The 26,191-nt window shown below is 40.1% G+C and overlaps 2 protein-coding genes across 4 annotated transcripts; both read left to right on the top strand.

Annotated features, from left to right (window-relative positions):
- Positions 1–266: 266 nt before the first annotated feature.
- LOC129258867 (ribosomal oxygenase 2-like) lies at positions 267–26,138 on the top strand. Of its 2 annotated transcripts, XM_064098590.1 has the most exons (11): positions 13,037–13,669; positions 14,023–16,627; positions 17,443–17,668; positions 18,307–18,588; positions 19,143–19,262; positions 19,701–19,832; positions 20,867–20,970; positions 21,547–21,664; positions 22,582–22,744; positions 23,238–23,455; positions 24,638–26,138. In XM_064098590.1, exons 3-11 carry the CDS (start codon positions 17,483–17,485, stop codon positions 24,806–24,808), a joined length of 1,494 nt encoding a protein of 497 aa, XP_063954660.1. In that variant the 5' UTR covers positions 13,037–13,669; positions 14,023–16,627; positions 17,443–17,482; the 3' UTR covers positions 24,809–26,138. The 2 variants fall into 2 exon arrangements, with proteins under 2 accessions (XP_063954661.1, XP_063954660.1); XM_064098591.1 differs by lacking the exons at positions 13,037–13,669; positions 14,023–16,627 and adding an exon at positions 267–625.
- On the top strand, positions 335–13,318 carry LOC129258866 (uncharacterized). Of its 2 annotated transcripts, none has more exons than XM_064098588.1 (2): positions 335–425; positions 9,626–13,318. In XM_064098588.1, exon 2 carries the CDS (start codon positions 9,655–9,657, stop codon positions 13,045–13,047), a length of 3,393 nt encoding a protein of 1,130 aa, XP_063954658.1. In that variant the 5' UTR covers positions 335–425; positions 9,626–9,654; the 3' UTR covers positions 13,048–13,318. The 2 variants fall into 2 exon arrangements, with proteins under 2 accessions (XP_063954658.1, XP_063954659.1); XM_064098589.1 differs by having other exon boundaries at positions 356–437; positions 9,626–13,136.
- Positions 26,139–26,191: the final 53 nt, after the last annotated feature.

Raw genomic sequence — 26,191 nt, 5'->3', positions numbered from 1 at the left:
GAATGACTTGTCTTCTTTATAAAGACTTTATAAAGATACCAAAAACATAAAATTTTGTCAATATTTAGAACAGCAATGGCCGAATAAAAAGAGGTGATTTGGTCTGCACCAAGCTCATTAACAATGCAAAAACCCTCCAGTCTGTCATGAATATCACTTGGATAAAAAAAGTTACTTTTTCAGGACTTGCCGACTGATTCTTTCCCCACGTCACACAGAATATTGGGGCAATGATGGCCTTCCATACCGTGTAGGATGCGCGGACTATACACGTGCGGAAATATTGAGATTGAACTACCTTCGAAAGTTTTAGCTTCGAGAAAAGGATGATACAGATCTAGGCCTATATCTCTGCAATTATTTTGTGCTTCAAATGTTGCCGCTGAATCCCTCCTACTCCAAGCAAACTTGAGTGTTTTTATGAGGTACAATAGGCAGTATTTACTTTCCTTTTTATTTCAACACCGTCCGACGAACAAGTTACATACGAGCATGGTCCCGCTACCCCGGCCCTAACCCAGGGAGCTCCGCCCCGAAGCCCGGCCCGGGTTACGCCAGTGCCCGCATCTGCTGCTGGCTCAGTCAGGTACCAGGTCCAGGGGCCTGTTTCTCAACACCTGGACAAGTTAGTCATATCTTTATCCACCAACCACGGAGTTAGTTCCAATCTTACTGAACCCGTTTCATGAAATGCTTCCTAACTAGAATCACTTGATTAGTTGATATCGATACTATCGCCGGTACGGCGGTAGAAAGAGCAGACGAGAGTGGCGGGCAGTGCCAGTGGCATAGTGCCTAGGCCCTAGACTCGACTAGAGTCGACGAGACCACTCACACGTATTGCGAGGTTAGTATTAGTATACTAACCTCGCACCACGAACCACGTTTGGCAGTGGATTTCTAACTAGTGGGTCGCGCGTGCTGGGATCTCACTTCTTGGGTCCACAACACACGACTTCTATGGCTTGATTTTTCTGTGCGCGGCGGCATTTAATGAACCCTTGGCTTGGGTGAGACGAGACTAACGTTAGTCTAATACTAGTCTTGACTCTTGATGATGACTTTTAAAATAATGTCTTAATGAAATATACTTCTTCGTCAATGATGAAGAAGTATATTTCATTATTTCAAAAGTCATCATCATTGCGTCCTCCAGACTAAGACGAGATGCAGCCTTAGGCTTAGTTAGTCACAAAATAGCATAATTTTTAAAAAGCAAAAATATGATATTGATAAAACTGCAATTATTGTTATGAATTTGAAGATACATTTAGGGCCTAATCAAAATAATAGCAGAGGCAAAATATGTACCATGCATACTTAAAACCATGAAGACTGGAACATTCAATTGCTGAGAAAATGAAATTATGAATAATTCATTTCATGACTAAAAATCACATGTGGATGCACTTGTTCACTGCAACCACCCTGCCTGTGGGGAATCTACAGGTTGGACTATGGCATGCCCACTCAATGGCACTCATTCAATGAACAAGGTTATGATGTATGCCAATGCTGTACCGAGCACACACTTTAAAAATGATTAAAATTTCACTTTTGTGACCAAAATTACTAATTTCCGTACAGTTGCAATTTATTTTTCTTTAGTAACTTGGGAATAATTTTTGTATTCACCAGAGCGCTCAAAAACTTGATTTTTGGGCATATTTTTGTGTACGCCCTCTATTGGTGGAAAGTAATATGGCAAGAAAATTTTCATTTTTTGATCTCTATTTTTAATTAAGAAAAAATAATTTAAAGAATCAAATTTACTTAAGAGCCAAGTTGTATTACGAATAGGTGTAATGGAAACCGCTAGTGTAAAAAAAATCAAGCATTTGTCCCAAAGAAAAAGAGAAAATAAGCCAAACATTGCCACCCTTATTTTGCCACACATGGAGATATAACTGAGAACAAGGTTATATCATAACCTTGTTCATTGAATGAGTGTGTGGATGTTGAGATGGGTACCCCTGGGATAGTAAATTTTGATAGTTTAGGCAAGTTAACCACAATTGTTTTCTTTGTAAAATAATGATAATTATATGTTTATTTTAGGGTTTCAAACATCAAAATATAGTGGAACATAAATTTTTAAATCTTAAGATACCGAAACACATGATTTGACAAATATTTTTGCATAAATTAGAGATAGAATTATCAAAATGTTGATAGGGGTCTGAAATTGTGAAAACAATGTATACGAATTACAGTTAGGGATGACCAGACGTAGACTAGAATCTATCGATTCAATTATTTTACTATTTCAAAATGAATGGTTTTGTTGCGTTTTACCAACAGATTTTATAGTTTCTGTGCATTACAATTATTATTAAATGATCTATCACACCTGTTTTGCAATGTAATTTCAACTTCTATGATTGATTACCTAAGGCTAAGATTATAATTTTCAAATTTCTAGGCAATTTTGCATGTCGTAGTCTACCCACATGATGCCACTAGGCACTACGTCATTAAGAAAGAATGACAGGTTCGGAGGTGGCATAAATATTTAGTCGGGTTGTTGTCCCCGATCTTGGCAAAGAGGGCTTCCTGAAACGGTTAGCGGACAAGTAGCTCACTATCTCCGATTTAGTCAAGAAGTTAGACTTATGACGGTGTTGAGAAACGGGCCCCAGAGTCTCATTGTGGAACACTGCTCCTTCATTTCGTCTGGCGAGCGTGTGCATCAAAACGGTAGCGCTCGGATTTTACAGGCTCTGCGCGTCGACAGCTGTTGAATAAAAAAAAGAGAAGTCTTGTCTAGTTTGTAGACCAAAAGCTTTGGCTTCGGTCTCTGTTTATATGTTGGTTGTTCTGCTGAACTCCGTTGGCTCCACTCACCAAATACAGAGACCGAAGTTCTAGCGCGATCTGTACAGGGGACTCAATTGCCATATGTTTATGTTGGGATAAAACAGGGAAGTGAAGTTACGCAACAGCCAAAGTAAGTCACTGTTTTTTCCACTTTTAAGTTTATTTTTATAGACGGCTGCCAGCTGTCTAGTCTAGTTTGGTGAATTCTGTAGTGTTGAGCTGATTTAAGTTTTGTGTTTAAACTTTGGTTGTTTCGTAATTGAAAATTCCGAAATGACCTTTAAAAAAAGTTCCAAGTTCAACAATTAAGTGCGCCGGCTTCCGGGAAGAGCTTTTACAGTTGTAGGGACAGTGATTTTCCGTTTCAAAAAATTGCCTTTTCCGTTTCAGAAAATCTCAAATTCCGTTTCAGCATGTCAGAAAACGGAAATTCCGTTTCCCCATAGACTTTGTACACACGGAAAAGTGACAATTCCGTTTACACATTAAATAGCAAAATCACAACACGCACACTCGCACTGGTCAAAATTTGTATCTGCTACTGTACCAACAACACAATAAAATCCGTTCTAATCGGATCTATGCGGGTGCATAAAATATTTTTACACACCCATTGTGCATGCATACATCCTCACCTTTCATATTGTTAGCATTATTTCACGGTGAAATGATATTTCATCGATAATTTTGGGGGTTTTTGGACATCGTTATCATCAGTCAACGGCTATTGCCAATCCGCCATCTTGGATTTTAAGACCACGATATCGTGCTGTTACATCTTCAAACGTAGAGGGCAGCAACACACGACCGTGTAAGGAGTTGAACGATATGTGTGCATGTTAAGCCCAACCTGGCCGGCCGCCGGGTACGGGTACGGTGCGGGGTACAATCGAGTGTGCTGATGTCAAGTGCAGTCACGATGTGTGAATTGTCATGATAGTAGCGAAGTGACATCGTGTTTTCTTGGTTTTTTGGGCCATTTAATATTCTCATTTTGTTGTGATTTTGGAGTAATTTCTGTTGCTATTCTGTGTAATTTGAGGGAAAATACGTTTTCCGTGATTTTCCGTTTGAAATGCCACTTTCCGTTTCAAAAGGCCCTTTCCATGAATTCCGTCCGTTTTCCGCGATCGCGGAAAATCACTGTCCCGACAGTTGAACTTCGAAATCGTGGGCCGGAGCCCTGGGGTGGTATTCTGAAAATTTTCTTAACTTTTCTTGTAAGTCAGCAAGATAACAGCTCGCTAATTCTCTTAAGGACGTTCCACAGTTATGTTTGTGCGCATTATGATCTGCGCATATTTTACACTCTGCGCGCTGACGTCACAATGGATGAGCAGGTGATTAATCAGCTGTAACGTTAGGTATGAGCTGATTTTTCTCCTTTTGTGCACTAACTGCTGATCCGATTTGTTATTTTATGAAGCTAATAAACTGGAATTATTCCATATGATATGGACAAGTTTTTTTTCTTCAAATTCCTCTCCAATTTCAAAATACTTTACTCTGTACTAGTGCTGCAAAGTATAACGAATATGACCCCAAGTTTGAATGAATGGTAAAGTGACTTGGAATTTTTCCTCACATGCATACAAAGCTCTTTGTGCTTTTTGGGTTGTTTTCAAAAGCACATTTGCTCTAATGAAAGTGCTGATAGTTTGAAAACGAGCACACTGACCCTGAGGTGCAAACATTAAAAAATATGGGTTACTAACCCATATTTTTTAATGTTTGCACCTCTTAGGTATACCTTTCTCTACAACTTTGCAAAGTTTGGTGAAAATTACATGGATTTTGAATAAAGTGCATCCTTTCTTGTAGTTCTCAAGTTTGTTATTTAAATTTCACATTTTTGAGCTTGAGTTTTTGATATCTTTCGCGCAATTTCTAAGAACTGAGAGTGCTGTTAGACTTAAAAGAGCAATCAATTAATCATGTTAATAGCAATATAAATACATTATCCATCTTAAGCCAGGATACAATTATTACTTATATTGAAAAAATTTAATGAAATTTTCATGGAGTTTGACTGAGTAATAGAGCTTTAAACTCATTGTTTGGTCTTGTGAGGTCTAAGAATGCCAAATTCTTTTAAATGTGCAATTCTTAAGAACATCCATAGGGACAGTGATTTTCCGTTTCAAAAAATTGCTTTTTCCGTTTCAGAAAATCTCAAATTCCGTTTCAGCATGTCAGAAAACGGAAATTCCGTTTCCCCATAGACTTTGTACACACGGAAAAGTGACAATTCCGTTTACACATTGAATAGCAAAATCACAACACGCACACTCGCACTGGTCAAAATTTGTATCTGCTACTGTACCAACAACACAATAAAATCCGTTTTAATCGGATCTATGCGGGTGCATAAAATATTTTTACACACCCATTTTGCATGCATACATCCTCACCTTTCATATTATTAGCATTATTTCACGGTGAAATGATATTTCATCGATAATTTTGGGGGTTTTTGGACATCGTTATCATCAGTCAACGGCTATTGCCATCTTGGATTTTAAGACCACGATATCGTGCTGTTACATCTTCAAATGTAGAGGGCAGCAACACACGACCGTGTAAGGAGTTGAACGATATGTGTGTATGTGAGCTAGCCCCGGCCGGGTATGGGTACGGTGCGGGGTACAATCGAGTGTGCTGATGTCGAGTGCAGTCACGATGTGTGAATTGTCATGATAGTAGCGAAGTGAGATCCTGTTTTCTGGGGTTTTTTTGCCATTCAATATTCTCATTTTGTTGTGATTTTGGAGTAATTTCTGTTGCTATTCTGTGTATTTTGAGGGAAAATACGTTTTCCGTGATTTTCCGTTTGAAATGCCACTTTCCGTTTCAAAAGGCCCTTTCCGTGAATTCCGTCCGTTTTCCGCGATCGCGGAAAATCACTGTCCCTACATCCATTCGGGTGAACTTTGAAGCACTATATAGCAAAAAATCAAGCTCATGGGCCTAGATAAAAAGATGTTAATTTTTGCATATTTGGAATATTCAGGTGCTAAAGTATCTATGTGCAAAGTATGATGAAAATGACATAGATTTTCAATGTTTGGGAGCAAGAGTACTGAACCATTCGCATTTTAGACGGTATTATCAGACTTTTGCTTGTTTTCTGAGCATTTTGGGCTGTTTCAAGCCAACTTGCAATACTTTGGACTCTAAAAATTTGAAAATGGGCACATGAACCTTATATTTTTAATGTTTTAACGTCTTCAGAATATATTCCTTTACAAATCTAGAGAGTATGGTGTAAATGACATGGACTTTATTTTAACTGTGGAACGTCCTTAAAGGACAAGTCTACCCAAACAAAAAATTGATTTGAATAAAAAGAGAAAAATAGAACAAGCATAACACTGAAAATTTCATCAAAATCGGATGTAAAATAAGAAAGTTATGACATTTTAAAGTTTCACTTAATTTCACAAAACAGTTATATGCACATCCTGGTTGGTATGCAAATGAGGAGACTGATGACGTCATCCACTCACTATTTCTTTTGTATTTTATTGTATGAAATATTCTAATTTTCTCCTCATTGTCAAGTGAAACAGTGATTTATTCCTCCCTGAACATGTGGAATTAGCATTATTTAATACTCTATGATTCAGTCAAGTCGGTCCCTACATCAAATCTGTAAAAAAATGAAATATTGTATAATTCAAACAATACAAAACAAAAGAAATAGTAAGTAATGGACATCATCGACTGACTCATTTGCATGTCACCGATTTGTGCATATCACTGTTTTGTGAAAAATAATTGAAACTTTAAAATGCCATAACTTTCTTATTTTACATCCGATTTTGATGAAATTTTCAGTGTTATGCTAGTTTGATTTTTCTCTATTTATTCAAATCAACATTTTGCTGGGGTGGACTTGACCTTTAATTGCACAGAGCAAGGGAAAGGCTGGAAAATCATTTGATTTCCTCTTGCCAGATAAAAAATTATGATGAGTGAATAATGATTTAATAATAAATAATGATTATTGACATATGACTTTTCGTAGCATAGAATCTAATGTTAGACCTAACGTCCTTTTCGGAACCGTGGTAGATAAATCGCAGGTGGTAACGGAACTTTACGTTGCAATCTTGACTTTTGTCAGGGAAAGTATTTGCGAAATATGCAATGGGCCGATCACCAAGCCTGGACAATTTAAACACCTCATTGTTTCAAATGTCTGGCTTGATGATTGGTAGGCCCAACGATTGTGCAACCGCTTTCCATGACAAAGGCCAAGATGGCGGCGTAAATATTACAAATTATTTCGCACGTTCCAAAAACTATATTTTTTAATTGTTGGTTGTATAGACAGGAAAGCAGCAAATTTTTAATCTAAAAAAAGTACTACAGGTGTAGATCTGACTTTGGCAGAATCTTGGCCGGTTTTCAATTTAATAATTACATCTAAACCAAAATGTTGAGTATTTTACTCTGTATGCTGCTATAAAGGGGTAAAAATAGAATCCAGGCTGAAAAATGAAAATGGGTGCTGCATTGTTATCAATCTTCAGATCAATACTTTGCTGTATTGTGTTGCAAGTTTGTTATCTTCAAAGTCTATCTGTGAGCGAATATTATGTTTTGTTTGTGTGATCATTTGTTTGATTTTGTTGATATCTTTTTAACCACTTGCCTGATTGGGCAAGGGATTTTGAGAAGTGCTTTATACCTGCACATCATTTTTACTTGCCCTCAAGCATGTATGTTGTGCCCTTGATGACTATTGAGATCAGTGTGTGGACTAACGGCAGAGGTTACGCAGAACTTACTGTTATAAAGCTAAAGCAATTTTCAATTTTAATTATTTTTTTCTCGATTTGATGAGTGTGCGTTCATAGCTTGTATGTCCAGTGCTTATTACTTGATAATAATGAGGGCTTCCCATAAGGCTGAGGGTCCATGAAGCCAATTTTTCTCATATTTTTCTTCATAATTAATTAAATCCTCAATTTTAATAGTCAATAGTCTAGGATAAATTTCAATTTTTCATCGAAGAATAGGCCAAGCCAGAAGTCTTCAATCTACATATATGAGAAAATGAGCCTCTTGGACCCTATGTTTTGTGGACCCTCTCGATAAAATGATCATTGGACCTGGGACAGTTGGTGAATGGTGAGCCTCAAGTTTAATTTGAGTGTGTTGCTTAGCTACAATGGTATGTATGATGTTTTTGAGATTGGGCCAGGCACATTTTGTGGTGCTTTAACGAGGTAATTTTGATACCCACAAAACATGGTTTGTCAGAGGAGCATTTGCTCTGGCCACTAGCGTACCTACGGGGGGGGGGGGGGGGGGGGGCAGTCTGCCCCCCCCTGACAAGCCACAACCCATGCAAAGGCAAAGGACGTATCCCTGCCCCCCTGACGAGCTTGAAGACCTTTATTGCCCCCCTGAAGAGCTTGAAGACTTCAAATTTTTGGGCGGACGGTTTTGCCCCCCCTGTGGAAAATCCTAGGTACGCCACTGGCTCTGGCCCAGTATGAATGATTTTTGTTGTTGCTTGATTTGAGCCTTCAGGGATATCATCTTTGTCTTGATAACTTTGATCGTGTGAGTGTATGGTATGTGGCGCGGAGTGACAAAGTGAAGTCTTTCTTTACCAAGTCGATATGTCGATGCTGTGAAAACTTATTCTCAAAATAGTTCCCGATAAAGACATGCTCTAATTTTTCAGCTCGCAATGGTCAAGGGCCAATCAAGAAGGAAGGGAGATTGAAATGGAGGCTAGTATATGAAGAAAGAGTGCAAAAGATGATTAGACTTGTGGTAAACCTAGGCTTCGTACCAGTCATAGAAAATACCAAAAATAATACAATCAATTATTAGATTGGTGCCTTTGCTTGTGTAATATACGAGAGACGTCCAATCCAATCTCATGGTCAGTATAGCTGTTTTCATGCGTATTATCCTTTGCACAATTGGGTTCTGCAGCTCTAGAGGAGCAGATTCTCTGTGCTGTATCAATAAGGGTATTAATACGACTGATTTTGTATTAGATCTGACTTTCAGAAGTAGCGACACATCAATATTTACTCTCCCCCCCCCCCCCCGATACCAGCAGATAGCGCGCTGCCAACAGTGCAATCGTGAATGCACTTGGCTAGACCAGACGCTGTGCATTCGCGCTTTCGTATGGCTAGCATAGCCACTTACCAATGGCACTTCATATTATGCTGTGCCATGCCTTGATGTATTTGATTTTAATTTTTATTTTAAATTCCATAAGTGTGTGTTCTGAGCATGTACATGTATGTACCATTGCTTATAACATGAAAAGTACAATGATCACTGGTTTTGGTAATCCTCAAATTGGCATTGAGTGTGCTTGCTTTATACATGCAGACTATTATGCAGGTATGTACATTAGCATTTTTGAGATTGTAATTTTGGGGTGCTGTTATCGAATAATGCATCCCAAATAATGATCCTTCAAAAATTGGGAGGGAATTTTTTCCAGCCCAATGTTGATCTTTTTTGCCTGATGTGAGCCTGTGGGGATATCTGTGTGTTGAGGTGAACGCGCTTGAAAACTTGTATTGTATTGGATGAGTGTATTTAGTATGGGGTGACTTAGTTAAGACTTGTCCTGAATGTGTGATGTGAGCATTGATATTTTTTTAATTCTTGATATTGGCACTGTTTGACACACATACATTGACATGATTTTTGAATGGGATTTTTATAGTGCAGGATAAGAGAGGGGTGCTAAACTACTTGTTAATGCTTAAAACGTGTGGTATCGTCTTTCTCAATATCAGATTTTGTTTTTGTTTGTTTCTTCCAGCTACAGGTCATCACGTCCCTGAAACCAAGATGGATGGTCCATTTGCAACGCTTATCAAACGTTCAGCTGAGAAAGGCAATTTGATATACCCTGGTGTGTTGTTGGCCAATGAGTCCCTTCCAGTCGAGGAGGTGTTGTCTTTCATCGATGGGCAGTACAAGTTAGCTGTCACAACCCATGATGAACTATGGATCGAATGCCTGCAGGAGCATTTAGTCGACCGTATGGCTCACAATCTGCTCATTTCAAGGTATCCACACCTGGATCCTTCAAAGAACGTGCTTCTCAAGGAACACTTCCCAGACTTCCTCTTCTTCGACCCAGGTAAAGTATTGTGGGATCCTGTGTTAAGTCGACAACATCGTCGCTCTGCTGACCTCCTCTCTACTAGTGCAGAGTTCCGGAAAAAAGCATCTAGAATACGTCCTGAGCAACGGAGGCCGCCAACAAGCAGCAAGAGGGAAGAGAGTAAGGAGACTAAAGTGCTTCCAGGTTCTGCCCCTCCCCTGACACCCTCCCTTGATAGCACCGTTAATGTCAAGGAGTGCAAAGATGCCAAGCCTCTGGACACACCAACTTCTACTAAAAAGCGTAAAGCTAAAAAAAGAAACTGCCCAATTACAGGATGTAATGCTCGTTTTACAGGGTCTGTTAGGAAACACATATATGACCACATGCCTGTCTGTCTGCGTCCTTCAAGTGAGACATATACTTCCAACCGAGCTTATTCTCAGGCAAGATGCCTTCATTATTTTGCAAAGCATATCCTTCAAAGAGACAATCTGCCCGAGCTGGTGTCCTGGTTAAATGACAAGGCCGAAGGAGCTGACTATGAGTGGAACCTGCCAGAAGATCTTCGTTTTGAAATGGAGAACCTGGCCCGACATATGGATTGGCCAATAATTGATACAATTAAAGTTGGTCCTGCCAACCATCCTGCCTCATTGCTTCACTGGAGGGCTTTGGCATTGCTAAGGAACGGTCTTCCTGATAATACTTTGAAAGGATTCGAGTTGATCTCAAGTTTAGGGATTGAAACAAACCAGGTGAAGAATAATTCAGCTGGTTCCACACAGCCACAGATGACTGCTTTGAACAATCAAACTCATGCAAATACAGCAAGTTCCCAAGTAAGAGACATTTGTGCAGCCACAACTGTCAAGGATTTAACCACCACTACAAAGGGTTTAACCACCACATCACCATCAGGTTCCTTACAGATACAGCAATCTCAATCTGCCATGATTCCATCCCCGGCAAGGCCACCTGGTCCTTTGCAGATCCTCCCTGCTCTAGTTGCTAAAATGCTAACCTCTGTTGCTGCAGGCTCCTTACAGATGCGCCCTACGCAAATGTCCATGTTTCCAACGCCTGCTGTTCCATCGAGTAACTCACAGATACAACCTACCGAAGTAGCCAAAATGATATCATCCGCCAGGCCATCAGGTTCCTCACATATACACCTTGCCCAAGGAACCACAATTCCAGTGCCTGCTAGGTCATCAGGTTCTTTCCCGATTCCTCCTGTACAAGTAGCCACAATTCCAACCCTAGCTGTGCCATCAGGTAACTTTCAGATGCGCCCTGCCCTAGGAGCCACAATTCCAACCCTAGCTGTGTCATCAGGTAACTTTCAGATGGGCCCTGCCCTAGGAGCCACAATTCCAACCCTAGCTGTGCCATCAGGTAACTTCCAGATGCGCCCTGCCCTAGGAGCCACGATTCCAATGCCCGATTGGCCATCAAGTTCATTACTGATACCTCCTGTCCGAATGGCCACGATTCCAACTTCTGTTGCATTATCAGGTTCTGTTCCGATATGCCCTTCCCAACTAGCCACAATTCCACCCCCCGTTGTGGCATCAGGTTCCTTACCAATACGCCCTTCCCAAGTTGACAAGATTCCTACTCCTGTAGCGGCATCAGGTTCCTTACAGATACTTCCTTCCCAAGGAGCAGAGATTCCAGTACCAACGAGCACATTTGACTTCGCCCCACCTTCAAAGGTCCCAAAGCTTTATGGTTCGAAAAGTTTATTCCAAACTTCCCCAACTCAGGGTTCTGAGGTTCCAAGCCTTTCTGGGGCACCAGGTTCTTTCCAACGTCCCCAAGCCCCAACTTCAAAAGCACCAAAATCTGCTGAGCCATCAGAATCCTTTCCAGCATACACAACCTCACCTTCCATGGCTCCAAATTCCACAAGGGGATCAGGTTCCGTACAGGTACATCCAGTTTTGATACAGCCAAGCACTGTGCCTATTTCCAATGCTCCATCCCTTTCTGAGATACCAGACTCCTTACATATACCATTGGCTGCAGCGTCCAAATTGTCAACCTCTTCTGGAACTGGGATGTCAGGTTTGTCCCAAGTTGCCAAGAGTCCATTTCCTGAAAAAGCATCAGGCTCCTTCAAGACTGGTCAGCTTACACCAATCCAGGTTGAGATCAAATCAGAGGCAGCAGGGGAATCACGTTTTGTGAGGAATAACATAAGAGGCGTTATGCAGGAGCCACTCCTCTCTTCTAAGACAATACCCTCTACTGTGGATTTAACTAAAAATAGTTCAAAAGATACTTCTAATGCAGATATTTGTGTACCACTGAAGGCATATGATAGTCATTTTCATTTGGACCATTTAGAGCAAGAAACAGGAAAGCAGGGACATGATGCCATAGCAGCAGTCACAGGCCGGAGACCCAGGGTCAGTATTGAGCTATGTGGTGGAGTTCTCAACTACAGTGATCCTTCTTACTTCAATCAAATACACTTTCCAACAAAATCATCTTTCAGGATAGCAGTTGGAATTCACCCTTGCCACGCTTTTTGTGTAAGTGAAACAGACATGATTCAACTACGCAATCACCTCTGTGACCTACAGGTGTGTGCTGTGAGTGATGTTGGATTGGATTTCTCTTGCCCCAGAGTCCAATGGAATTGCCAGAAGGTGTTGCTACGTATCATTCTTGAGATGGGAGTTGCAGGAAGGGTGTTGATCCTACGGTTGCGTGCTGACGAAATCAACCCTGCAGCAGAGAGGCCATCCAAGGAGTGCATGAAGATCATGTCAGAGTGTAAAGTGAGCCGTCACCAGCGAATCCACCTCCACCTTTGTGACCTCAACAGTGAAGAGGTGGCTCTTTGGAAGCGGAGTTACCCAGAGTGTTATTTTGGGTTTAGTAGCTCATCAGAACATTTTGGGTTGTCCCAACAAGAAGCTTTGAAACTTGTTCCACATAATCGTCTTCTACTTGAGTCTAATGCTCCTTTCCTTCCAATTGACTTAACTGCCAAGTCAAATTCCCCTGCTTACATTGGAGAAATTGCTCAGGTGCTTGCAGAATATCAACACCGCAACCTTGAATCTGTTCTCAGGAGCACTACTGACAACGCAATTTGCTTGTATGGCCCCTGGCGGCATTAACAATAGTTTCTGCATTTAGAGATACCTGCACTTCAAAAATATCACTCTATTGGTGGATCAAGGCAGGGATCTCAATGTATTTTTCTCTTGGATTTTTTTTTTTACTTCCAAATCGACTGTATTCATGTTTTGTTAAACTAATGTTTTCAGAGGATGATCATTTTTTCCCCGATCACGATATGGGGGCATGATGTAGATATCTCTGTTATAAAAAGGAACATGAAGAAAGGTTTAAATATCTGTTCTAAGTAATAACTCTATACAATAAATTTATTGCATGGATTCTAACCAGCTTTGTATAATCCTTGCGTGTGGGTATTTCGAATATTGATAAAAAACGAACTTCAATTGGCTCTGAAGCATTGCTTTTTTAATGCAATCTAGCTGTGCTTTTCAAAGTAGATAATGACTGTCAATATCAAGTCAAAAATTAGCTTCGTTATTCAGGTGATTACAAAGTGTTCTTTTCTTCAGAAGAACTAGCATAATTGTAGATCTCTCCTCTCCTGAAGCAAGATGGACTGATGGTGTTGCCTTTCTCTCTGGTGACCAGGAGCCTGTATTGTGCTGCAGCTGAGAGTATCATTTCCCAAATTACTGGGAATGAGAAGAATTCAATCAGGTATGGGAAATAGATGATTGTGGAGCTGATATTAGGTTGGTCCCTAGGAAACAACCTTGTGGCACCTCATAAGTGATTGGGAAAAGTGTATTCCATGTGGTTAAAAGATCTATTTTGATTTCTTTTTCTCAACTCAACCTTGATACCATTACCACATTTTTATTCTGTCAGCTTTATCATTGGTGTAGTTTGGAGTTGTATATGAGGATTTTTGTTTTGCAAGTGTAAAGAAATGTCCAAATATATATCATACTGAAATATCTCTTATTGTTCATGAGAGAGACAGTGTGCTCATTGTGATGTTTCCTCTACTCTGAATTAGAATTTACTTCTTTTGTGTTTCCCTGCTACAGATAATCAAGTTCTTCCATCCATGATGGATTTTTCCTATCCACCATTCAACTGTGGAAGGGAAGCTGATATATCCTGGAGTGCTGGTGGGTAATAAGTCCCTATCTGTCGAGGAGATGCTACCTTTGGTCGATGAACAGTACATTCTGGCAGTTCAGTCTCAAGACAGTGTATGAATTTAATGCCTGCAGGAGCATTTAGTCGACCGTATGACTCACGATGTACTCATTACAAGGTATCCACACTTGGATCCTTCGAAGAATGTGCTTCCCAAGGAACATTTCCCGTACTTGCTCTTTTATTACCCAGGTTCTCTTTGGTGGGATCAGGGTCTAAATCAAGAATATCGTTTCCATGCGCACCTCTGCCGGTTCAGTGAGGATTTCCGTAATAGGGCATCTGGGCTACCTCTCATCAGAATGAATTGCCAAGTGGCAGCAGGTTGGAAGAATCGAGGAAAGCAGAGACCGAGGAGCTTCCAAGACCAGCCCCTGACAATCCACCATCTCCAGATACTGTTCCAGGACCAACAGATGGTACCATTAACTCTGTTCAACGTGGTGAAGACTGGACTGCCAACCAGACACACACCAAAGGGTATGTGATTCCACGATGTACATTTAGGACAAGAGGTTTTTGTCCATCTGTTTGGTGTGCAATACATCCCAAAGGCCATCTCAGGGATCACATGTATTCACACATGCCTGTTTGCGTATTTATGCAAAAAGCCTAAGGCAGAAATATTCTCTGGAAAGAGCTCACAGCCAGGCGAAATGTCTTGGTTTCTTCTCTAGACATATATTAGGTACTGTAGACCTGTCCCGTCTTGTGGCCTGGGTTTATGATCTGGCGAGAGAAGCCACTTATGAATGGAACCTCCCTAAACATGTCATCTTTGAAATGAAGCACTTCGCACGGTTAATGAAATGGCCAACAGAGCATGGGATTAAAGTGGGTCCTGCCAACCAGAGGGCTTTGGTGTTACTGAGGAACGCTCTTCCTGATCATGCTGTAGAGAGCCAGGAGTGGCATTCACTGATGGAAACTGAACAGAACGAGAACAGGGAAGTTTGTCGGTTTGTCACACCTCGTCACCAATCTCCCAAGGGTCCAATTTCCACCAAAACATCACCTTCCTTCCAGAGTGACCATCCCTCTGGGCCCCCTGGTCAAGCGTCATGCGGCTCCTTCCAAGCTTTTGATAGTCATTTTCATCTCGACCATTTAGAGCAAAGGATGGTAAAGCGAGAGGAGGATGCCATAGCGGCACTGGTAGGTCGGAACCCCAAATTTCATGTTCATCTTCGTGGTGGTGTCATCAACTATTGCGATGCTACTAATTTCCATCAGGTACGCTTTCTGGCAAACTCCTCTTTCAGGGTAGCAGTTGGAATACATCCACGTCATGCTTTCCATATAAGTGAGACAGAGATAGACCAACTTCACGCACTCTTATACCCACAGGTCAGTGCTTTGAGCGAAGTTGGATTGGATTACTCCTGCTTTAAAGAACAATGGGAAAGCCAGAAGGTACTGCTACGCCACATCCTTGCCATGGGAGTCACAGGAAGGGTGTTAATCCTTTGCTTACGTGCAGATGGAACCAACTTTGCAGCAGGGAGACCTTCAAAGGAGTGCATGAGAATTATGTTAAGAGTTTAAAGTGAGCCGTCACCAACGAATCCACTTCCACCTTTATGACCTCACCAGTGAAGAGGTGGCTCTTTGGAAAGAGAGTTACCCAGAGTGTCATTTTGGATTTAGCTGCTGCGCTGAACGTCTTGTCTCAACAAGTAGCGTTGAAACGTGTCCCCTTTTCACGTGTCTTGCTGGAATCCAACTCACCCTTCCTTCCGGTTGACCTTACTGCCAATTCAAACTCCCCAGCTTACATTGGAGAAATTGCTCAGGTGCTGGCTAAACAAATACAACTTGATCTGGAAGATGTTCTGAAGATGACTTCTGACCTTGCGATCCTCCTGTATGGCCCCGGGCGCGCTGAGTGTTCTCTGCATTGACAGTTGCGGGCAATTTTTCTTTTATTGGTATTCTCCCTTTTTTTTTCATTTAATATTCATTTAGTTCATTTTGTTTTATTTCATATTCTTGTTATCATTACAGTTTGGTGGATGGGGGGGGGGGGTAGTTAGATGGATGTGAAATGAAGAAGTGCAGAGGAAGAGCTGATGGGATGTGGTAGGGTTTGGCAAAGCTAGGGGGTGGTAGATGGAATGGAAATGGGGGTTATAGAGATGGAGATAGAGAAGGGAAGAGGAAATAGGTAAATGGAAGGCATGCCTGCTAGGGAAGGTTGGTCTTGGGCGGGGGTAGGATAGACGGAGGGATGAGCCTATAGGGACAGGGAAGGGGAAGCGGAGGGGTATAGAGGGAGAATATGATGGTATTTACAGGGAGGTAGAAGAGGGTTTAAGGGAATAAATAGGGGGTAACGGTTGGTAGAGATTAAAAGGAAGGGGGATGTTAAAAGAGGGAAATGTAACAAGTACAATAAAACTGGGTATTATCAACTTGCCATGACTCCTCACAATTGAAGACTGCATCTGGATATTGAATGGTCTTGGAACATCCTCCTGGCAGGTGCGGTAGGTGAGTCTTTCAGTTCCAGTCACCATGGAGCTTTCGTTTTGGAAGACGGATGCTTCACCGATGGTCGACAGTTTCACTTCTGCTGGCAGGTGTCACATTGTTTCTATCCTGCAAAAAAAGTGCCTTTGATTTAATATAGATCTGATTGTAGATGTATGATCCCTGCCTCGCTGGCAATGGACGTATTTGCCGTTGAAATAGAAGTACAAAAGAATATGATTATGCACATGAAATGTATAGCATTTGATGACATAGTTTCGTGGGAAATATGAAGATGCACTTTTCATTGACGTAATGAAAAGTATGAATGGATCAAGTTTATTGTCATTACATTGGTGATTTGCGCCCCTTCCAAACAGTCTGTACAACTAAGGATCTACGGAATTGGTACATGTGCCGTCAGATGGTTCATTCGTCAATTTTGATCAAGTTCATCGACGTTGAAGCATCTGTCTTGCAAAACGAAAGCTTCTTACCTTATATATTAAAGATTGACTAAACATTTGCATGCCTGAAATACCAGGTACCCATTCACCTCACCTGGGTTGAGGGCAGCATATGTGGGTAAATTTCTTGCTCAAGGAAATCACGCCATGGCTGGGATTTGAACCCAAGACCATCTGTTTCAAAGTCCGAAGACTAATCCGCTGGTGACAGTGGTCCACAAATCTCATTTTCTACAGCAGTATATTCAAAGGAGGTCAAGGCCACCTCAACAAAAAGTTGATTTGGATAAAAAGAGAGCAACCAAAGAAGCATGAAGCTATTTTATTCATAACTACTTTTTTTCCTCCCTTTTTGGTACTTTATTTCAGAATAACCAGAACCTGAACTGAATCTCGAGAATTTGTCGTCATGCCGAAGCGAAAATCAAAGCAGCTACCTGACCCACCGTCCAATGCTGCTGCGAAGGACTCTTCTAAGAAAGCTCGAGGACTGACCAAGAACAGTGACGCAAGTGGTGATGCCAATGAGGATAACGGTACGCCCAGCTCAGCTCTGCCTTCAGATGTATTCGCACATCTCATTCATCCAATCAAGGTAAGTACATATTCATATTTTTATGAAACTGTGAAATGGATTCCTATCAAGTGATTGGCTGAAATTTGTCATGTGACCAGTCATTTGTTTTCGCTAATAGGTAAATTTGCTCATGACTGGTACTAATGACTAGTTCACTTGACCAGTCATGGTTTTGAGATGAGGATGGCCTATCAAATATGAATCTGCATCACTATCTTATTAAGCATCTAATACACATTATTTGTCTTGGGCATGAGAGTAATTACACACTCTTGCTCACTTTTAAATGGTCCAAATGCCCTTTGCTATGCCTCTGGCATTTAGAACTGTTCCACAGGTACCTCCTGTGTATAATTTGTACTTGTGCCCCCGATCATTTGTATTGTAATTCTGCCAGTGGATTTCATTTGGCAAAGAAGCAATGAAATTTTAAATAAAAAAAGTTACCGTGAAAATGCCCATATGCCTTGCAATTAATTGCAAATTCGTGATTGATTGCTAATCTGCTCCTTTAATTCATGTAGTGTAATCTCATTTGCTTCAGTTAAAATTGATCTACCAATTGTAAAATGGCAAAAGAATATTGGCAATTGATTTCAAATATTTTCTTCCAACACACCGTAAGTCATACCTTAATCTTTGGGAACACCCCCCAGGTTGAAACGTTTTTGGAAGAGTACTGGGAAAAGCAACCCATCGTCATACCGAACAGAAAAGGGCACCAGGAGTTCTTCCAGTCGCTCTTTACAAGGAAGATCTTGGAGGAACTTGTAGCGGAGAAGAAGGTCTCCTTTGTCAAGGACTGCAATGTCTGTCGGTACAAGGATGGTGAGAGGGAATCGCTCAACGGGAAAGGGATGGTCAAACCGAATAAACTCAAGGAACTTTTGGACAGAGACAAAGCTACAATACAGTTTCACCAACCGCAGCGCTTTCAGGTAGGCATCATTTATTTCTCTGATATTGCGTTGCATTTCATGTTGCTTATCATGTCGGTCTTTTGCACTGTAATATGCACCATGTATATCATTTTGTTGTCATAATTTATACCATCATCCATGGTCATGATCATCTTAATCCTGATACCATCATCATCGTCACCATTATTATCGTTATTGTCACCACCACCACCATCATCATCACCATTATTGGTGGAGATTTTTTTACCCCATTGCTGAGAAAGCATGAATGGTTGTAAGCAAGCAACCAGAGTACCGACGGCTTGAGCTCCTCTCCGAGGGACCTGGTAATGAGGATCAATGCCTTACCGAAGGGCACAAGCGCACCTAGTGGGAATTGAACCTGGGTCACCGGAATCCAAAACCCCGCTCTACCCACTGACTGGTCATCACCATCACCACTACCACCATCACCACCACCAACATCGCCCTAACCACCAACATCCTAATCAGCATCTGTACTGAAAAATGATTTCTTGGTGTAATCTTTTGTTTTTGTGCTTCCCCTCCCCCCTCTATACCCTGTTAAACAGGAGAGTATATGGAGTCTACTAGAGAAGCTAGAATCATTCTTTGGTTGTCTGGTAGGTTCCAATGTCTACATGACACCCAAGCTATCTCAAGGACTGGCGCCTCATTACGATGATGTAGAGGTACGAAGTTTTTATTCTATTCATTTTTATTCATAAGTTCTTTATAAAACAAGCTTGAAGTTATTTGATGATGTTGATTATAGAGTACCTAACAATAGGATACACCAAAATTATCAGAAACCAATTGTATATTGCTGTGAGTTATGTGAACTACACACAAAACTGCATTTAAGGGACTATGCTCAAATGTTTGGCCATATCTTTTCTTCAGCTATTAAAAAAAAAATTGTCATATTTTGAATGGTAGAGCATCTTCTGAAGAACAATTCTTTACAATAGAACTCTAAGTTCACTCTTGATTTTGTTTTAAATTTTGCTAAGTAACATTGAAAAGAACTCATCATCATTGTTTCAGCTTCTACACAACAGCATTTCCAATTTTGATAAACTTGGATGTTTATTTCAAGATCTTGCAACAATATTCCTTCCGTTTCGCAGGTGTTTGTGCTTCAGCTTGAAGGAGAGAAACATTGGCGTCTCTATAAACCGCCGACCCTTCTTCCCCGAGATTATAGCCGAGATCTCGACCAATCAGAGATCGAAGAGCCGACACATGACATAGTACTTCAGGTTTGCGACTCAGTAGTATTTTTTTTTTTGAGGATCATTTCCAACAAGCCATTTATGTGCTTTTTAAGATCCTCCCACCAAAGATACTTGTATTACCGTGTTTGTTTGTATATATGTATGAAATGTTTTTATCTTGAAGTGGAAGTGAATGAATTGAATTGAATACTTAATGCCTATTCAAGTACCCTGATGGGTAAGACAGTCAAACGTTTATCTGGGATAGGACATGGTTCAACACACTTTACCTATGATAGTACACAGAGAAACGCACCTTCATGTTGTGCACAATGCCCCTGAAGTCAGGTTTAGCGTAGACCATGATTTTGACTGTGTGCTGAAACTATGGAAAGCCAAAAATGTCTAAATTTTGCTTACTTTATATGTTTCTAATGATCCCTGTGGTCTTTCCTAATTATTGATTGGTGAAGACAACTATCTTCTTAACCCTTCCCTGACAGTTAAGAATGATTTGAGAGCCAAATGAGCTGATATATTTAATCTGTACCATTAGAGATTTATGCCACAATTGGCTGTCCATAGTTATATCACAACTTTAGACCGGAGTTTAATTTAAACCCGACTTCAGAATACGGGGCAACTGGGTACTGTAGGGGGGTGTTTCATGGAAGTTCTGAGTATTGACTAAATTGCCAACTATTACAATGTCGGTGAATTCCCTGGTTTTGATTGGCCGAGAAACACTGGCCTCTGACCATTCCCATGGTAACTGCCATCGAATGAAAACTTGTCGGTGCTGCCAGGTCTCAAGAATCTGTGCCAACATTGTAATAATGCCCATAGTGCCTCTTGAGATCAAAGCTAATAGTTTATAAGAGATCAGCGAAATACAGAACATCACCCGTGGATGGGTTGATGAACAAGCGATCATGTGATTCACTTGTGACCAATCAGACAGAAACAATATTCATCATATATGTGGAATATCAATTATGGATAGATTGATTTATTGATGGACAAGATTGAATTGCATATTTAGTGCTTGACTGGTGATCCTTTCTTTCTCTCATCTTTAGGCAGGTGATCTTATGTACTTCCCACGAGGAACGGTTCACCAGGCTGATACACCTAGTACATGTTCCCACTCCACACATCTGACTATTAGCACATACCAAAGATCGTAAGTTATTGAATTTCCTCTATCATTTAACAACTTATGCACACAAGTCTTTTTATTTCTTAAAATCTAGGCATATGCCTATCAGGCAAAAGAAAAATTGTGAAAGTTTAAGGATGGTTTTGCAAGCAAAATGTCAAAAATAGTCGTCATTAGCTGCAAAAAAACCTCCACAAGGTACACATTATGTTTGGCAGTGATCACAGTTGATATTTTTATTAAACTGGTGTGTTTGTGAATATCTAAAAGTTTCAGAGGAAATTATATTTTTAATTCATTTCCATTAAATCATTTACCTTTCTTTTTCATTTTGATTATTTCACTTGTTGAGAGATTGTGGTGGATTTGGGAATATGATGGAAAAATCACAGTATTTCTAGAAAAGACTGCTGTGACAAAAGTTTGTATGTTTACAAGTATTTATTATCCTTTTATTTATTTCAATTAAAAGAAAATTGTGATGATAACTTGTCAGTGTGAAAATCATTAAGATGTTCAGAGATCACACATTGTTTGAGATAAAAAAAATAATGTTTGAAAAATGCTGAAAAAGAATTCTGTTCTCTTATTTCCATGCAGTTCTTGGGGTGATTTTCTCAGTGTTGCCCTCCCGTCCATGATTCAGACAGCCATTTTAGAGAATGTCTCCTTCCGTCACGGTCTTCCTTTGAGATTTTTCTCAGATCATAGTCGGCAGGTAAATTATTAATTATGAAATCTTTTTCAAATAAGTTTGATTTGCCTCGATCCATTGAGATAATATAAACATATATTCTTGCATGTTCATAGTGGGTTCTACCTAATGCTGATATTTTAATTTCTTTTGAGATGATCAAAATGATAAATAACCTTTTACACATCGAGTTGAAAGTATATAATATTTAGCATATAAACTATCAAAATTAAAAGAAGAATAATCACCTGGTATGCTGAGGGCACTGAACACCTCACACCTGGTCTTATGACTCAATTTTGTAAGAAACAGTATTTTGAACATTTTCTAATAGTATAAATATCAAATGATCTTATTTGAGTTTCTGGATAACTCATTGCCGGCATCCGTTCGTCTCGAAATAAGATGCACGAGGTGTTGCATTTTCTAGAGTGGCTTTAGAGCCCCACTCTAGAGTGGCAGTCTGTGGAGCAATTTGTGTAGATAACGCAGGATGGCGCCGAGACAGATGCTGATAAAGATGCTACCATGCCTTCCTTCGAGTTCTTTGGTCTGCCGATTAAGCATTCTGTGTAGTATACCTTATAGAATCGCGATATCAAGATTGTAAATAATTGCAAGCCTATAAAAGAAGTTCAAAATTATAGCCAAACTGGTTAAAAATTGTAGCTTGTCGTACATTTACGATGATGTAATTAAGATTCTGAATTTGATTCATATGTATCCTATGCATTGGAATGAACGATCATAAATTTTCATTTCAAGTATTCGTATGGAAATCTGTAATTTTGGATTCCTAGTTTATTCCATGATTTAATCTTCTCAATATTTCAATCTCATTTTATTCTGAGTTATGGTTAAAGGATAGGAGAGAAAAGGGTTCTTCATGTTTGTAAGTTTATCTCAAGATATCCTGTTTTTGTTTTTGTTTTGTTTTTCAGGCAAGCAGCAGCGAGACGGGCGAAAAAATAACAAGTTTGGTATCACAACTGAGCAGCCATATTGGATCACATGGTCAGGAAGCTGCCAATGAGATGCTCTGTGACTTCATAGCCAACCGTCTGCCACCATTCAACAATGGTGACCAAGACTTCGGCCCTAAAGGTGAGGTATTTTAAGGTAATTCAACTTGCTTCACCGAGGGTTATTTCTCCGGCTCCCATTCTTAGCTTTGTACTGCTACCCTCTACCTTCCTTCAAATTATATTTGAGTTTGTTAATGTTTAGTTTGATAAGTATATCCTGGGAGTGTACGAATGTGCATAGAATGTAGGGGATGGGAAGGGGGCAATGAATTCTCTCCTCTTCATCCTGCCATTTGAAGCGCATTATGACTTTTAAAAAATGCTCAAATGAATTGAAAATACCAAACCAGAACAACTGATTGATTAAAAAGCAGGCTTGACTTTGAAGTTGCATTTGTCACAACATTATCTGTAACTGACCCTTGATTTGAAGTACCTGTGTCCCTTCATTTATTTTGTGCAGTTATCCAGAAGATTTAGATATTAAGCAGATCTTTGCATTTGCCAACATTCACTCCTTTCAAAAGATAATCATTATTTGACCAAATTTAATGAATTTTATTCTTCATCAGGTCCCATGCCTTCATCAGACCACCAGGTGCGTCTACGCCTCCCCGATCATACTTTCATCGTAAGAAGGCAAGGCGAAGAGGATGATGAGGATGATGAAGAAGAAGAGGAAGAAGACGATGGAAAGGAAGATGATAATGAGAAAGCATTTCAACTGTTTGTCTATCATTCTTTTAATAATTCTCACCAAGAGCACATGATGTGCAGCGAATCTAAAGAGGTGAGATATAATTTGTATGTCGATAAGATGTTGACAAATTTGTACAACAAATGTACTATCTAGTCAAGAAAAAAAGAAATCTTTGGCTTTGTTTTGAAACTTGGACTACCAAAACTTGATTGGTTTCCAACAACATCCTGGCCCCATCTTACAAAGAGTTGTGATTGATCCAATCAATCATAACTATATGGAAATCCATCAGTGTCATAATTTTTTCTACAGGAAATCTCCTTAGTAAACAGAGAGACTCACACTGAATCTTCAAGATAACAATGAATCATCATAGAAAATATTTTGAACAAACATGCATGCATGTTTGATGTTGACGTTGCTGGCCGTCCGTAGTTGTGATTGATCGGATCAATCGCAACTCTTTGTAAGATGGGGCCCAGGTCTTTGTCATAATAATACTGATAAAATTTGAATCTCTCATATGTGATCTATTTAAATATCTATCTCAAATGTTAGTAGATGAAACGGTGAGTGGACAAAATAGCATTTAGACCATGGTTGAAATGATGGTAGACCAAATGATAGTAGATGAGTTAGTAGTCGGACAAATTTGCATTAGACCAATTGAAAATAAGCCTGTTAAGATACAACAGTGATGGCCTTGCCAGCGATCACACATTCAGCTGTGTTGCTTAACTGAGTCAGCTCACTCATTATGTGTGACCACCGCTAGGTCATGTAAAGTAGGACAACTCTATGCTGATATTTTAATATCCAATCAACATTCCTTGTCCCTGTCTTACAAAGTTACGATTGATCCGTTCAATCGTAACTATGGACGGCCAGCAACGTCAACATCTATTATGAATGTTTATTCATAATATTTTCCAGCTATGATATATATATTAATGTATTCATTGTTTTCTTGAAAAGTCACTGCACTTCTCTTTGCAAACAGAGGACATTGTGCAAGTATTTGTAGAAAAAAAATTATGGCACTGATGGATTTCCGTATAGTTACGATTGATTGGATCAATCGTAACTCTTTGTAAGACCGGGCCAGTTGATTGTTCGAACTGTTTGATTGTTTACTCTGGCGAACAATCTAATGGTAAAATGGGTATTCGTCCCTGGTCTGTTAGTCAGGGCCCAGGAAGACTTTTCCCAGCTCTCACTTATGTGTGACTCAATGATCTTATTTACACTATCATTACTTTATTATCTTGATAGGCTCTAGGGATCCAGCTACCAACAGAATGTGAGCCAGCTCTCAGAACTCTTAAAGAATCTCCACAATCCTGGCAGAACATCAGAGACATAAATTTGGAAGATGGCGTCAGGTCGCAGATGATGATGTCACTATGGGCAGAGGGTCTGATAGAAGTCAGGGCCGGGACATAGGTCGAGATAGTTCTTGATAGCCTTAGGTCACAGATGATGTCCTGATGGGCAGAGGGTCTGGTTGAACTGGTTGAAATCCATGATGGGAGATAGTTCAAGATGCTGCCGTTGGGTCACATATAAATCACATCACTTTTGGTGGTATAATTAGAGGATGGGAGATAATTCTTGATTTTTGGACATACTGCATGAAGTCACAGATGACTGTGTCACTCTGGGCAAAGGGTTTGGGATGGGAGATAGTTCTTGAGGCAGGGTTATATCGCATTACGTCACAGATAATAATGTCTTGGTGGGCGAAGAGTCTGGTAGAAGTTGGGGACAGGAGATATTTCCGAGGCTGTCACTAGGTCACAGGTGATCATGTCACTTTTGGTGGTATAATTGGTGGATGGGAGATAATTCTTGATTTTTGGACACACTGCATAGGTCTCAGATGACTGTGTCAGTCTGGGCGAAGAAGTGTTTGGTTGAAGTCGGAGAAGGGTTATTCAGCTTAAGGTCACAGATGATAATGTGTTGGTAGGTGGAAGGTCTTGTAGAGGTCATTTAATAGTGGATTATATGGCATAAGGTTGCAGATAAATGTATCACTGTGGGCAGAGGGTCTGGTTGTAATCCAAGATGGGAGACAGTTCAGGATGCATTCATTGCAGCACATGTGAGATCATTCTTAAAGTAAGGTTAATATCTTTGTTGGCAGGGAAGTCAGGGACTGGGTTATATGGCACTTGGGTTGCAGATAATTATGTCACTGGGCAGAAGGTCTGGTTGCAGTCTGGGACAGGGGATAGTTCATGAGGCGGGGTTATGCAGCATCAGGTCAGAAAGGATTGTCGCAATGGATGGAGGGTCTGATAGCAGTCCGGGACATTATGCAAAAATTTAAAGATGGCTCAGAGAAAAACCATATTTTACAATTATGGCAACCTCATCCAGTCTGAAAACAGTTTCCTGATTCATGGAAAGAACCGTTTCTTCTAGACAAAATTTTTTGAGTTTATAGTCAAAACTCTGGAAAATACAAATTTTTCTGAGCCATCCTCAAAATTTGTCAATTTTGAGATACACGATTTTAAAAGCCCATCAACATTATGGAGGAAGTACGTTGCAAGGAATCCAGTTATATGATTCAGTACAGTCACAGTGAATTTCAGGTGTGGGAAACGGAGCAAAGATCATGAAAATAATCATCCTTTGTAAACTAAGTTTGTAGACATTTGGACTGATGACAACATTCAAGCAGCTTTTGAATTGCCAAAGTGTTTTTTTAAAGGTTTTTGCTATCACGATTGTATGAATAAAATGCAAAACATTCAACTAAAATTAATTAACTTGCCTTGTCATATTCTGTGTGTCAACCATTTCAGTGAGTACATTTAA

This window comes from Lytechinus pictus, chromosome 4 (assembly GCF_037042905.1).
Source record: "Lytechinus pictus isolate F3 Inbred chromosome 4, Lp3.0, whole genome shotgun sequence".
NCBI classification, from domain to species: Eukaryota; Metazoa; Echinodermata; class Echinoidea; order Temnopleuroida; family Toxopneustidae; genus Lytechinus; species Lytechinus pictus.
This window is presented reverse-complemented; position numbering and strand designations above follow the sequence as displayed.

What these genes read in the sequence shown, in the direction of transcription:
- LOC129258866 (XM_064098588.1), top strand. Translation starts at nt 9,655, where the DNA reads ATGGATGGTCCATTTGCAACGCTTATCAAACGTTCAGCTGAGAAAGGC.
- LOC129258867 (XM_064098591.1), top strand. Translation starts at nt 17,483, where the DNA reads ATGCCGAAGCGAAAATCAAAGCAGCTACCTGACCCACCGTCCAATGCT. An exon ending in ACCAACCGCAGCGCTTTCAG is followed by an intron (nt 18,589 to 19,142) that starts GTAGGCATCATT and finishes CCTGTTAAACAG; the next exon opens with GAGAGTATATGGAGTCTACT. An exon ending in CCAAGACTTCGGCCCTAAAG is followed by an intron (nt 22,745 to 23,237) that starts GTGAGGTATTTT and finishes ATTCTTCATCAG; the next exon opens with GTCCCATGCCTTCATCAGAC.